The sequence below is a fragment of the Crocodylus porosus genome, unplaced genomic scaffold, assembly GCF_001723895.1.
Source record: "Crocodylus porosus isolate Cpor-Errol unplaced genomic scaffold, CroPor_comp1, whole genome shotgun sequence".
Classification (NCBI taxonomy): Eukaryota; Metazoa; Chordata; order Crocodylia; family Crocodylidae; genus Crocodylus; species Crocodylus porosus.
The window spans coordinates 34061606-34074003 of record NW_017728907.1 but is presented as its reverse complement, the minus strand read 5'-3'; the positions used below and the strand labels follow the sequence as shown (position 1 = coordinate 34074003).

Below are 12398 nucleotides of genomic sequence, written 5' to 3'. Positions count from 1 at the left end.
AATGCATAAAGCTTTAAGAAGAAATAAAAACATGCAAGTGTCAGCAATGTAGTCATTTAACAACATTACTTAATGCTTTGAGACAAGACTGTGAACTAGTTAATGTTCACGATGCATGTATAAGACAAAGAGGTTGCTAACCAAGGTCACAATGAAAACAACAGGAGGGAGAAATTGAGATCCCTGGTCTAACTTTGATGTTTTACCTGGGCAAATCTGTATACATCGTGTACTGCTCTGTGTTTTTTTTGGTGCAACATATTTCAACAATAAGACCAGGGACCCTGAGAATTCAAAAGTAGAGACAAAACACTGAACACTAGAGCGAACTATGAGTTCTCTTCTTTAACCATTTCCTTTTTAAAAACTGTGTGTTTGCTACAATTTTTAAAGATATTTGCCTTTACATTACAGCCATTACAGAGCTTAGAATCTGAAAAAACAGCATCCTAGTAGTGCTTGTAATCTCTAATGAAATGGCATAGCCCAGCCTCTCCCAAGAGATTTCAACCTATTCTTGTACTGCATGCCATTTTTCATTGACTCTGGAAGTCTAATACTGCTTACCTAATGTCTTTTCATTGATTTTCATGGTTCAGATTTGAAGTATAATCCAATAACATAGCAGGCAGTAATATATACAATTAATTTTTCATTATAACATTTCAGCACCTGAAATTGAGAGAGATTCTAACACATGCCATTAAGGCAAATTGAAATATAATAATTAGTGTTGAGTTCCTGAAGCAAACCAACTTCTGTTGAGCCGGGTATTTTCATATGTGGATCTCAAAGCACTCTACAGGAGTAGGTAAATTTCATCATCCTCTTTTATACAGCTATGAATATTGACTATAGCATTTAAATGCCTTGCCAAAGTGCAGAAACCAAAGTAATGGCAAAGCTGAGAACAGAATGTTGGTCTTCTGATAGCCATGCTAGTGCTCTACCCATTGCATGTCATCGCTTCTCAAGTAGGCATTCTTAGCCTATGGTATATTCCAGCTTTACCATTTTTTATATATAACAGAAATGCAACCAGCTCTTTGCCATAGTGGTATACATGCTAAGGTCCAAGGCAAAAACTCTTCATTGTTGGACACGCGCTGTTGGGTATTTTATTGGTGGCACCTGGTTTTCAGAGATGAAGCCTATGATTTCTTTGTGATACACAAAGATAAATTAAACAAACATTTGTAGTAGTATTCCAGAAATGAAGTAAGATACCAGTTCCTTCAGTTACCTGTTAATGAGTCTACCCTGTGGTTTGTTAGGATTCACCACAGGAGCTGATCTCTCTCATTAATGCATATTTGTGTTAGACAAGTTCCAAAATCTGAGTTCAGAAGCAGCCCGGTGTTACAAATCTGGCAGATTATATACACCAAAACAATCACTACTGTGCACTCCCAATATGGTGCCACCGATCTGCTTTTAGCTTAATTTAAGAACTAGTCTGCGTATACTCTAAAATCCAAAACAGCACTGTTTTAGCACATAAATAATCCACTGGATTTTCAACCTGTCATAAAATTGCCTTCATCATTCTACAATACACCTAAGACTACCCCTGGTGCTATTTCCAACGGTGATTACTACATCAAGGAATAAGAAAAGACACAGAGGGCGCATCCAGACAAGTGGGAACATGCGTTTCCACAAAAGACAAGCTGAAGCAGCTTGTCTGCTGGGAAAGTCTGTGACACGCATGCTCTGGTTACCCAGGGTAGGATAGGCGAGGCTGGGGCCAGCAACTGTGCTGGCCTCAGCAGCCTTATCTGGCATCTGAGGGTATCTGGGAGCTGCAGGCATGATGTTTCTGCAACAGGGAGCCTGGCTGGCAGCCTAAGCATGACTCCAGCCAGCCAGACTCTGGTTTTTGGCACTGCACACTGCCACCACAAACACCTCCCCACTTCTTTTTGGCATGTTTTTTTTTAACCCTGAGATCTCCTGGGGTCAACCTCCCCTCCCCATGCTGCAAAGTAGCAGCTCAGGGAATGCCTGTATGTGCAGTGTGTGGTGCCACAGATGGGTCTGTGGTGCCACATACCGCATGTCTGCACTCATCTGGACAGGCACACAGGTTCTATTATATGAGTGGGTGCATTATTTAGCATTTTCTTGGTGGCATCCTACCCACCCTGTACAGAAAGCATTGGAATGTAGCTGCAGTACACAGAAGGAGAAATGCATTTATTCTCCTCTGTTATTTTGATTTATATATATTAATCTGCATGAGAGATAACATATTTTAAACACGTGAAAATTATATAATACAAAAATATGGACTGGACTTGCTGTAAAGACAGACTACAAATTCTAGCCACCTTCAGCACTAACAAGTATGTTCTGGTGCATCTGATTTAACAGAAACAGACAATCCAAGGTGATTCTACTTCCTGCAAAAAAAAAAAAAGTGAAGTGGGGGAAAAAAAATTTGCTTTTACCACATAAGGTGTCATGATGGCCCTTCTTGCTAAAGCTTACTTGCTTTTACAAATCACTGATTCAAATCATATAATTCATACCAAAAAATGTACTGTGCCACCACCACTTCAGAAAAGGTTCTGCCTCTTGCTTTACAATCTTTTTATTGTCTATATAAATCTTGCCTACATAAATGGCCATGGATAACATTTGGTACGCTCTATGACAGCAGTAACTGTATAGGTAGGTGTCTGTAATTTTTTTTATGTGAGAGGCAAGGATTTCCTGGAGTGGTATTTTTTATCACCTTAAGTTAAGAACTCCTTGCCTCACATAATTTTTTGAACCATCACTGCTACAACATCACTATAATACTACAGTGTTATTTTTTTTCTCTTTGCTTTTCCTGATCACAAGAAAATTAATTTGAATTGCATATTTTTCCTTTGTTTCAGCACTTTCTTATATTTGAAGTTCCCCAGGTGTCTATACTTAGCAGCAATTCTTTACATCTCCCAAATAGCTCCCAGAATCATACCTGTATAAGCTTTCTGAACTGAGATTTAGATTTCTAAAGGACTTCTTAGGAAAATGTCCAAAGCCACAGGATTTTCAGTGGCATCTCAGTGAGAGCCCCTATCCCCACAAGTCTCAAAGCAATGTAAAAGAGAAGACGTGTGGCTACAGCCAGGAGCAGGTGCAGAGAAGGCAGCTGTGTTCTTGAGCTCCACCATCTTCCCTGTTCACATAACAGCAACAGAAATTATTTCTTGGCTGTAAAAGACCTCCAATATTTATTTTTTTTTTAGCTTCCTATACTGCTGAGAGAAGCTGGGTTTGAATGAGGCAGGTTGCTTACACCAGAAGCCTCAAGTTTGCCCAAGACCTGGCCCAAGTGGCAGTTGCTCTTAAACCAGAGGCAGGAGCCCTCATAAGCATAGGCCCAAGCACTGCCTGGTCAGTGTGTAAACAATTTCCCCTAAAGCCACTGGTCACCACAAGGATTTTGGTACTTCTAAGGCTTTCAAAGGGGCAGAAAGAGTTCAGTAAGTGACTGAATAAGCTAGCAGTCCCCAGTTTCTCAGTGGTCCCCTTCCTCCGCTTCTCCTTGGCATATCTGTGGGCAGCTATTGCTCAGAGGGTGAGACTGCGACATGGGGTAGTGCTGCCCGAGTCGCAGGACAGAGCTGCGGACACCCCCAAGTCCCACCTCTGAAGTGACTTCTGAGAGGAGAAGAGCGGGAAGCCGCATGCGCTGGTGCCTGCAAGTCAGCGCCTGGCCTGTCTCCTTAGCAGGCCTGTGCACAGCCTCCAGAACAGAGGAAAACAGAAAGGAAAACTTCCTCAAAGGGAACTTAACACCAGGACTCATTTAGCACCTCATAGCACAACAGGTTGTAACAAATCCAGTCTTCTGTGAGGAAGGCAGCATTTTTCAACCCTTTTTTTTTTTTTTTTTTACAAGTGGGGAACTGAGTGGTTTGGCCAAGGTCCCACAGAGAACCAGTCAGCAGAGCCTGAGGAGGCTGTCTAGGACCTTAAATTCCCCACACCCCACAGCTGCTTAGCGCCTCCCTTGACATATTTTTGTATCTAGAATGATCTTTGAAAGCGATACGTCTAAGGGTTGTGTGGGTCAGGCTAGAGCTCAGTGCGCTGTGTCAGAGCTGAGGTAATACTTTCAAAAGCACCAACATGAAAAAGACACATAATGGCAAAAGTGACCTTTCAAAATGGCTCCCAAGTCATGTAGGCACTTTTATAAATTTACCCCCAAATTTTCAGTCTTTCTCTTGAACATGTTTCCTGATGGCCTCCTGTTCCCTGACACCCCAGGTTAAGGAAGTTCACTTAGCCCCAGATCCTCAGAGGTGGCAAGTCTGAAGTGTTTAATTCTATTGAAATCAATTGGATTTAAGAACCCAATTTGGGTTTTCACAGGGACACTACCATTGTAAGCACCTGTCCCAAGTGTCTTGTCAGTTTGGTCAAATGACTGCTTTTGTCCTGTTCATTTTTTGGTGGTGCTGTCTAGACAGGGGACGTGATGGGGATTGCTGGTCCTCCAAGATATCATAGCACCCTGTACTCCCCTCCTGCTCCCTCAACTCTCCAGCAGTCTGCTCATCAGCCCACCCCTGCTTTTTGGTGCTCAGCTGAGACCATCGCTGGCAGACAGCTTAGTGTGGCAGAGGAGGGGAGGGAAACAGTGAGTGCCATTTTGAGACTTGGGGAAATATGGTCACCCTAATCCAACTTTGTTGAATATTTGGGTCTAGGCCCTGATTTCAGTTGGATCCTGTAACACTTTGTGTGCCCTGATTACATATAGTTTGTGCCTGATATTTTTACTTTCTTGCTAGTTTTTTTTAAGTCTTTCAGAAGGACTCAGCAGCTGTGTTTCTGTAGCAGAACATTCAACCCCTGTGAAAATGGCAGAAAGTGGTGGGCAGGAAAAAGCAAGATGGATCACAACAGTTATTATGAGTACAGCTCTCCAGGTACTGTGCCAGTTATTAGTCAACTGCAGCATCTGACTCACTAACAAACACTGAATTAAGTGTCAAATGTTGCACATATTTTTTAACATGAAAGATTTCATGCAATGCAAAAGTATATACTGCATACAGGAAAATACAGTGTGTCATTAATCTGGTAAACCTGCTTTAATCACTGCAAACCCATTTTGTTTCTTTGCATACTTTCCTTACTGTATTGTTTCCCCTCATACCTGGTAGCTGCTCAGTATCCTGCCACTTGATGTTGTGGGATGCAGTATTTAACGAATGTTTACTTTTTCTCCATGGATGTTGCTTTGTGGATATTTTTAACTGATCATCACTGTCAGTTATTTCAGCAAAGATGTCCTTTCCTTTTTGGACTCCTCCCTGAAGACTTCCTCTTTTATACAGCATTGCTCCTTGGAGAAATTAAAAATGTACTGCAATTTTTTTGTGTCTGTCAAGGAGATCAAAGTATACATTTACCTCTGCTTGTCACAAGGCCCATATCTTCTCTCTACCCAGCAAAATGAGAGGGTCTGCCAAGAGGTGGTTTTTAGTTCCCTGATGCTTAGGTTAATTTGGTGTCAGCCCTGGCAACATAGAGGCAACTGTCCTAAAACCCATGGGCTGGTAAAGGTTCTCTAGGAACCCTCAGCTGGGAATAGCTGGAGTGCAGTTCTAAGGAGCTTCTCCTGTCCTGAAGATAGTGATTTGGATCACATTATTTTATTTGTTACAGGCTTTGCTTTTTCCTCCTTTAACCACCCTTACTTCTTACCTGTGATGGTACTTATATAGGACATCTGCACTATCAAAGAGCCAGGACAGCAGACAGTTTTTCCCAAGACTGAAGTAATATCTTGGAAGCTGATCTTGTGGATGTGTCACAAATGAGAATATTACTTCCATGAAAATGCCCAGTTGCCTCCTGCTGGCATTTGGCTACCTGACAACCCAGTGGCCTCTCTTTCATTGACACGCAGTCTGTATTTCTTATATTATACCTGTATGATTTCAGCTTCTTAACTTTTGCCAGTCTGGCATAAAATGAAGTCAGAATGACAAGTGATGCCAAAAATGTTCTCTATGATTCTTTTGATTCTTTTTATTTTTGCTGTCAATTTGGCAGCCTGTTGTTGGTGAATTTATTTATTTTTATTATAATACTTTGCATTCATATTGCCTTTCATCAAAGCATTTTGCAAAGGCAAATAAAGATCATTATCTGTACTTAACCAGAGGGGAAACACAGCAACGGAGACTTTCCTGACATTAAAGTAGCAAAGCTAGGAAGAGGTTCCAAGTTTCTTGACAGTTTAACTCTTTAAATAAATCATGCCACCTTGTAACATTGCCCTTACTTCAGGTTGCAAAATGTACAGAAGTCCATTAATTTTAAACTTCCAACAGTCATGTTATATCAGAAGTGTAACTTGGGGTGGGCAAGCAAGGAACCTGGTATGAGTGCAGAGTGGGCATCAGAATGCGAGTTCCCGGGTGCTGGTGCAGTTGCCAGGGATTTTGAGTCCCCAGGGCAGATAACAGTGACACTTCCCCCATGCCCCTTTTTCTCCGATGTTCAGCACCATCTGCCTCCTGCAGGCTTTTGCCCAGGATGTAAAACTTGCTAGTTACATCTCTGTGTTGCAAGGGGCAATGTTCATGTTTCCCTGTGCAGAATGCATTCTACAATGAAGCATAGAAAGCTTATCCAAACCAGTCTTTCTCAGCTGTCCGAGTGACATGTTGACATCCATGATAATGAATTAAAATTCAGCCTAGATAACTTCAGTCAAACAAGTATACTGGTATACATTTTGGCTGTCTACAAATCCTCCTTCAGTATATCATTCTTTAAGAACAAAAATTTTACTGTGAGCAGCTTTGTTTGAGAAGCTTCCTTATGTATTATGTGAGTTTTTTCTATGGCAAAATGAACGTATTGCAAATTAGTAATAATGGAGAAAATGATAAAAAAGTTTTTAATCCAGGTTTCATGCTTATTCCATTATTGTAGCTACTCAATTATGAAAATATTAGATATGATTTTCAACTATGCAAAAGTAACATGTTCCAAGTTTTCATTGCTACCATAGTAAAAAGATTTTCTAAACAAAGATCCCAAAAGCCTGATATAATTCAGATGTTTTAATTGTAATTTTTCTCGTTGATATTGTTGCATGTTCTTATTGTTTTTAATTATTTAGAATCATGAGATTGCAGCATCTCTTCAGAGTCAGCATCATAGAGTGCGATACTCAGATTCAGTGGAAAATGGATCCCTCATTTTCTCTCTTTCTGGTACAGTAATTTGGAGTTGCAGCACTTATTTCTTAAGGAACTTTTCAAATCTAATGGGATGTAGGAGCAGACCCTCTGATAGAACCATCTTTCAGACCTAAGAAATTTCTATAAAAGCCACATTGTAGAAACTCCATCCAGTTTGGAGTGGATGAAGTGAATGTGCTAAGGTTGCAAAGGCTCTTCTCTGTCAAGAGGAACCCTGAGAGAGAAAAGTGGAGGGCCTGGACAAAACAGACATGAGCCTGAAAGTACACTAAAAAAGGAGTATATAAAAATATTATCTTGCAAAACAGAACTGTAGTGTGAGTGCCTGGACAGACTTAATGAATTCAGAGATTAAAATAACTTCCTGCTACCATTCATTTTCACTCGTCTCATATATTTTACTGTGACTGAATTGTATTGTTCTTTCTGTATGTCAGCTGAACTATTTAGTAAATTATGGTTACACCTGAGCAACCTAATTGAGGCAAAATAGGACTGCATAGCTGTCACTGAAATATAATTCAGTCTGAAAACCTTTACTCCTAGTGACAGCGCATACGAAAAAGAAAACTGGCTTGACTTTCATCTTCTAAACTGAGTTGTTGAGCTGGCAGTTAGGAAGAAACTTTTTAAATTTTGATTAAACAAGGAGATTTGATAGATCATCAAGACAGAAACATGGAAACCCTGTGTGGCTATTTCTAGAGTTGTTATTCAAAACACAACTGCTCTATAAACAATTTAAAGTGGCATTGAGAATATATAGTTCTGCTTATCCTTAGTCTGCATCATTCCTTTGCTATGAGATGGCACATTGGGCATATGGAAGCTTCAGCCTTCCCTGATTACTTGGGCCAATGCCTCAAGTCCTGTATTAAAGTCCCACACATTTTCCCTGAGTGTTTATTTGACAGAAAGATTTTTTCAGTGAGCCTGTTTTTGTGTCTTCCTCTTGTTGCACAATAGCATAATTACCACAGCAGAAGCTCTGGCTTCCTTCTTCATGTGTTTCAGATATAATTCTTTCTTCCTTTCTAGGTGGTCTTAGCAATAGAATTACTCAACTCCCTGATTAATCCTGTCATTTTTCTAGAAATTAATTCCGTAATCCCTAGTGTTTTTCAGAGGCATTTACTTCCAAAGACATTTGGTCATCTCTGTGTCCCTTTAAGTGAATTGCCAGCTTTCATAGTCATGTATTAAATTGGAAAAGAACATTAAATTGTGGTTTGGTCAAGTGGTAGATATTCAGTGACCAAATCTAGTTTAAACCAGTGAATATGCCATTGCAGGCCTGTCAATTTGCAATATCATTTCCTTCTGAAATGGCTTGCACATTAACACAATGGGAATTGCATTACTGCATGAGAACTGACTTATAGTCTTGTACACCTTGTATTCTTGTGCCATCAAATATATGCTGGAGTTGAGCTCTGTTTACTTATTATTTAGCTAGAAAGTTCAACTTTATTTATTAAAACCATGAAATAAGCAGCCAGTAATTTAAGCTGTAATTCATTTCTTCTCTAGGTATTGCATTTTTATTGGCAGACACTCAAGAGTTGTTGATGACGGAAGATCTGTTTTTAGACAGAATTGAGAAGTTCATAAACATTCATAGGAATAGTTTTTTGCTTTTGTTAGCTGCCCTTCATGGACCAAAAGAATGGAATATAATGTTTAGAATTCAGAAGAGGTATGAATTCAACTAGACCACTATTTTTTATTGCTAAAATAAGATAAAGTATAATTATATTGGCCCAGGGATCCTATTTGCAAGGGACCTTGATTTTACTTATCCACTGGAAAATTAGCCACAGGATAAAATCTGCAACATTGACTTGTCTTATTAACAAAGAACGTGCAAAAGAATGGTATCTGAATGAATTTGATGTACGATAGTCAACTTGACAACATTGAACACTCCTGAAAACAACAAACAACATCCTCTTCATTCATTTCAGTGCTAGGTAATATTTCTTTTCCCTAGGCATATCATATAGATGGAAAACTCTGCTTTTATACTAAAATAGTTCTGCCAGCATCTTTTTTTTAATATTAATTATAAAACTGACTTTGTACCAGAATATTTTTTTTTCTGAATAAAGAAAGCTTAACAAATATTTTTCACCAGCTCTTCCAATCCAGTTATGTAAAGCAAACATATATACGCCAATAATTGAACTATCAGCTTTCTTTTATACTAAAAGAGAAAAAATCATTTTAACATGTCTTTAACACAATTTCTAGTGAAGCCTGAAGAATTAAATTTGAGTTTATAGCTGCTAGGAATAATATCAAATACCATGCTACACAGTTCTCCCAGTTACAGCCAATTTCCGATGGGTACAGTAGACCAACTTCAGTTTGTTTTCCTCTTTATGTCAAATGAATGACTACTTTAATGGTGTCTTTGATCTTTATCTTCCAGAAACTAGTACCTCTAAGTCACAGGCATACTGTCAATTACTGCTGAGTGGCAAAATGTATAGGGTGAAATGTATGGCTTTTATTAAGTATTTGTGAGTATTCCATAAATTTGCATGGGAAGTCTTAAAAGTTTATCAAGTACATAGCAAGTATGTAGTATTCAGCTGATGGCAATGATCCAAAAATAGATTGAGAATTAGCAATTTGCAAATGGTTTTAGGTGGGTGTAACTCACTAACATTCAGCTTTGTGAAAATGTCACATTTGCCAATTTAGGTAATTGTTAAACAAGGGATATTTATGATATCAAACATATAAAATGTTGCTGTTATAAACCATTATTTACTGTATTTGATAGAAATAGTCACTTAGGGATGGATCCAATTTGGTTACACAGGCACCTACTCTTTGGCTTCAGCACTTAATGCTTTGCCATAGTAAGAGAAAGAATGTCTTATACTGGATCATACTACAAGTCCACCTAGTTCAATATACTGTATCTTACTGTGGCTGGGGCTCCTTCCATTCTTCCCTTACAGCCGCGGCAGGCAATTATTTAGAGCAGAGGGCTGCTTACTGAGTTTTGGCAAGCCATTGAGGGCGGCTGCATGACAAGCAGCCAAGGGCAGATAAATATTAATTTTCTTAATTTTGAGGGGGGGCCTGCAGGCCAGATAGAATGGTCCAGCGGGCCGCGTCCGGCCCTTGGGCTGCATTTTGCCCACCCCCGCCTTACAGCAAAGCTGTCCAAGTTGGGGGCTGTGCACCCCACAGGCCAGTGTGGGTCATAGGATCCTGGGCTGTGGGCTACATGGCTGTACCATGAGGGCACCATGTGCCCCACCCCTCCGCCTCCCCCCCTGCTGCAGCATGTGCTTGCACAGGTGCCCCCCTCCAGCCTCTTCACTGCATGGCCCTGGCCTCACCCTGAGTTTCCTGTGCTGGGCTATGCCATCCTGCCCTGACCCAGAGGAGAGGGACTGCTGGAACTGCCCCGGCTCCCAGACACTGCACGACACTCTACCAAGCCGTGCTGCACCCACACAATGTGACAACTGCCACCCAGATGCCAAGTGGGCGTGCGATCCCCACTGCCCCCCACTGTGTGGAGGGGCTCTACCACGAGCCCTCAGAGGACCTGACCACCACTGCTGCAACTGGTGAGTGTGGGGCTTTTTGTTGTTGTTGTTGCCTGCCGGGGCAGAGGCAGGCACAGCTAGAGGAGCCACAGGAGAACCTGCAGCTGCTTAGTTGTGTCTGCCTCTCCCCAGCCAATCCGAATCTTCAAACCAGTGTCGAAACTCTGAAACAGATTCAGCCAAATTGAAACATAACAGTAATCCGCAACACCAAAAGGAATCATTGTCCTCCAAAATGTCTGAATCTGAAACTGAAACGAAATATAGCTGTTTCACACAGGCCTAATATAACTGCTACATCATTTTCAACATATAAGACAACCAAACTGGACTTTCAATATAATAGCTATGGGAGCAATATAGTTTCAGACATTAGGAATTGTATTTTAAGAATTTCACTCTATAATCTTGACAGGCTGTTAGGATTATTCTGTTATTTTAATTGTGTGCAATCAACATGTAATGTTAGGTCTGGATGGTTGTCTGCAGTAATACTACAGTTCAGACTCTGAACTATTCTTTTTGTTTAGTGTTGTCTGACACCTTACTGTGCTCTGTTGTCAGCCTCCACAAATCTAACTGTCCACTGGCTTTTTGAACATTACCAGTAAACTGCAATTCTTCTGCAACTGGCAGAGCAGAAGAATTCTTAAGTAGTTCAGTCCTCTCTGGGTTTGTGCTTGTTGAGGAAGATTTGCCCTAAGAGAAGGAAAGGGTACTTTGAGCTCTTGCTAAGCTCTTCAGAGATGGAATGGAGTTTCTCTCTGACACAAACCCAGAAAAATACTATAATAAGAGTGAATATAAACAGGGAAAAGGGTGTATAACTAGTATCAACCTTTCATTTGTCTTGAAAACAATTCTCTGCATTCTTCTACCACCTATTCACCACCACATTACAATCTGACATTTTTTAGCCCTATGCTGTAATGTACAGTAAATAGACAGCTTAAAAATAATCCTATTTTTTTTTCTCATGTGTAGATTCCTGGGTAGTAATTTACAGATAATTCCAGTCCATAATGCTTCTGAAACTGTTCGGCTCATGCTAACTATAGCCAAGGTAAGTCTACTGACATACAAACATTATCTCATAAAAAGGTTTTTAAAAACACATTAACCAAAAAAGCAGGAACCTACAAAGCTAATTTTTGTCTGTAACTGTGTTTGTGCCTTACCATCACAGTGATCAACGTTCATACAACATCTATCATACCAGGAATATTAGTTGAAGCTGGATGTTTTAGTTGTGTAAATATTAACGATTTAAATCAGGCATTGGCAACCCAGTTCAGGAATGGCAGGCCAAATCAATGGATCTGAAGCCAGGCTGCTGCTTGTGGCTTGCTACTCCTCTCAGCCCACCAAATCACTGTTGCTGCGCTTCTAGCTGAGCTACTACTTCCCCCGCTGAATCCTGCCAACATATCAGCTTTGCAGGCCGGATTAAATGATTTGGCAAGACAAAGGTTGCCAACCTCTGGTTTAAACCATTGTTAGTGGTAGCTTTAAAAGGCCTTATGTGGGTGTGTAGTGTACTTTGTCCAAGTCTGCAGATGATACTAAATTGTGGGGGGAAGTGAACACTCTGGAGGGTAGGGAACGA

The 12398-nt window shown here is 40.4% G+C and overlaps 1 protein-coding gene across 1 annotated transcript; it reads left to right on the top strand.

The window, feature by feature from the left end:
* Positions 1–4647: 4647 nt before the first annotated feature.
* CUNH1orf146 (chromosome unknown C1orf146 homolog) lies at positions 4648–12398 on the top strand. Its single transcript, XM_019531113.1, has 4 exons — positions 4648–4931; positions 7142–7235; positions 8754–8919; positions 11777–12398. Exons 1-4 carry the CDS (start codon positions 4863–4865, stop codon positions 11910–11912), a joined length of 465 nt encoding a protein of 154 aa, XP_019386658.1. The 5' UTR covers positions 4648–4862; the 3' UTR covers positions 11913–12398.

What these genes read in the sequence shown, in the direction of transcription:
- CUNH1orf146 (XM_019531113.1), top strand. Translation starts at nt 4,863, where the DNA reads ATGGCAGAAAGTGGTGGGCAGGAAAAAGCAAGATGGATCACAACAGTT. An exon ending in TTATGAGTACAGCTCTCCAG is followed by an intron (nt 4,932 to 7,141) that starts GTACTGTGCCAG and finishes TTAATTATTTAG; the next exon opens with AATCATGAGATTGCAGCATC. An exon ending in CCTCATTTTCTCTCTTTCTG is followed by an intron (nt 7,236 to 8,753) that starts GTACAGTAATTT and finishes TTTCTTCTCTAG; the next exon opens with GTATTGCATTTTTATTGGCA.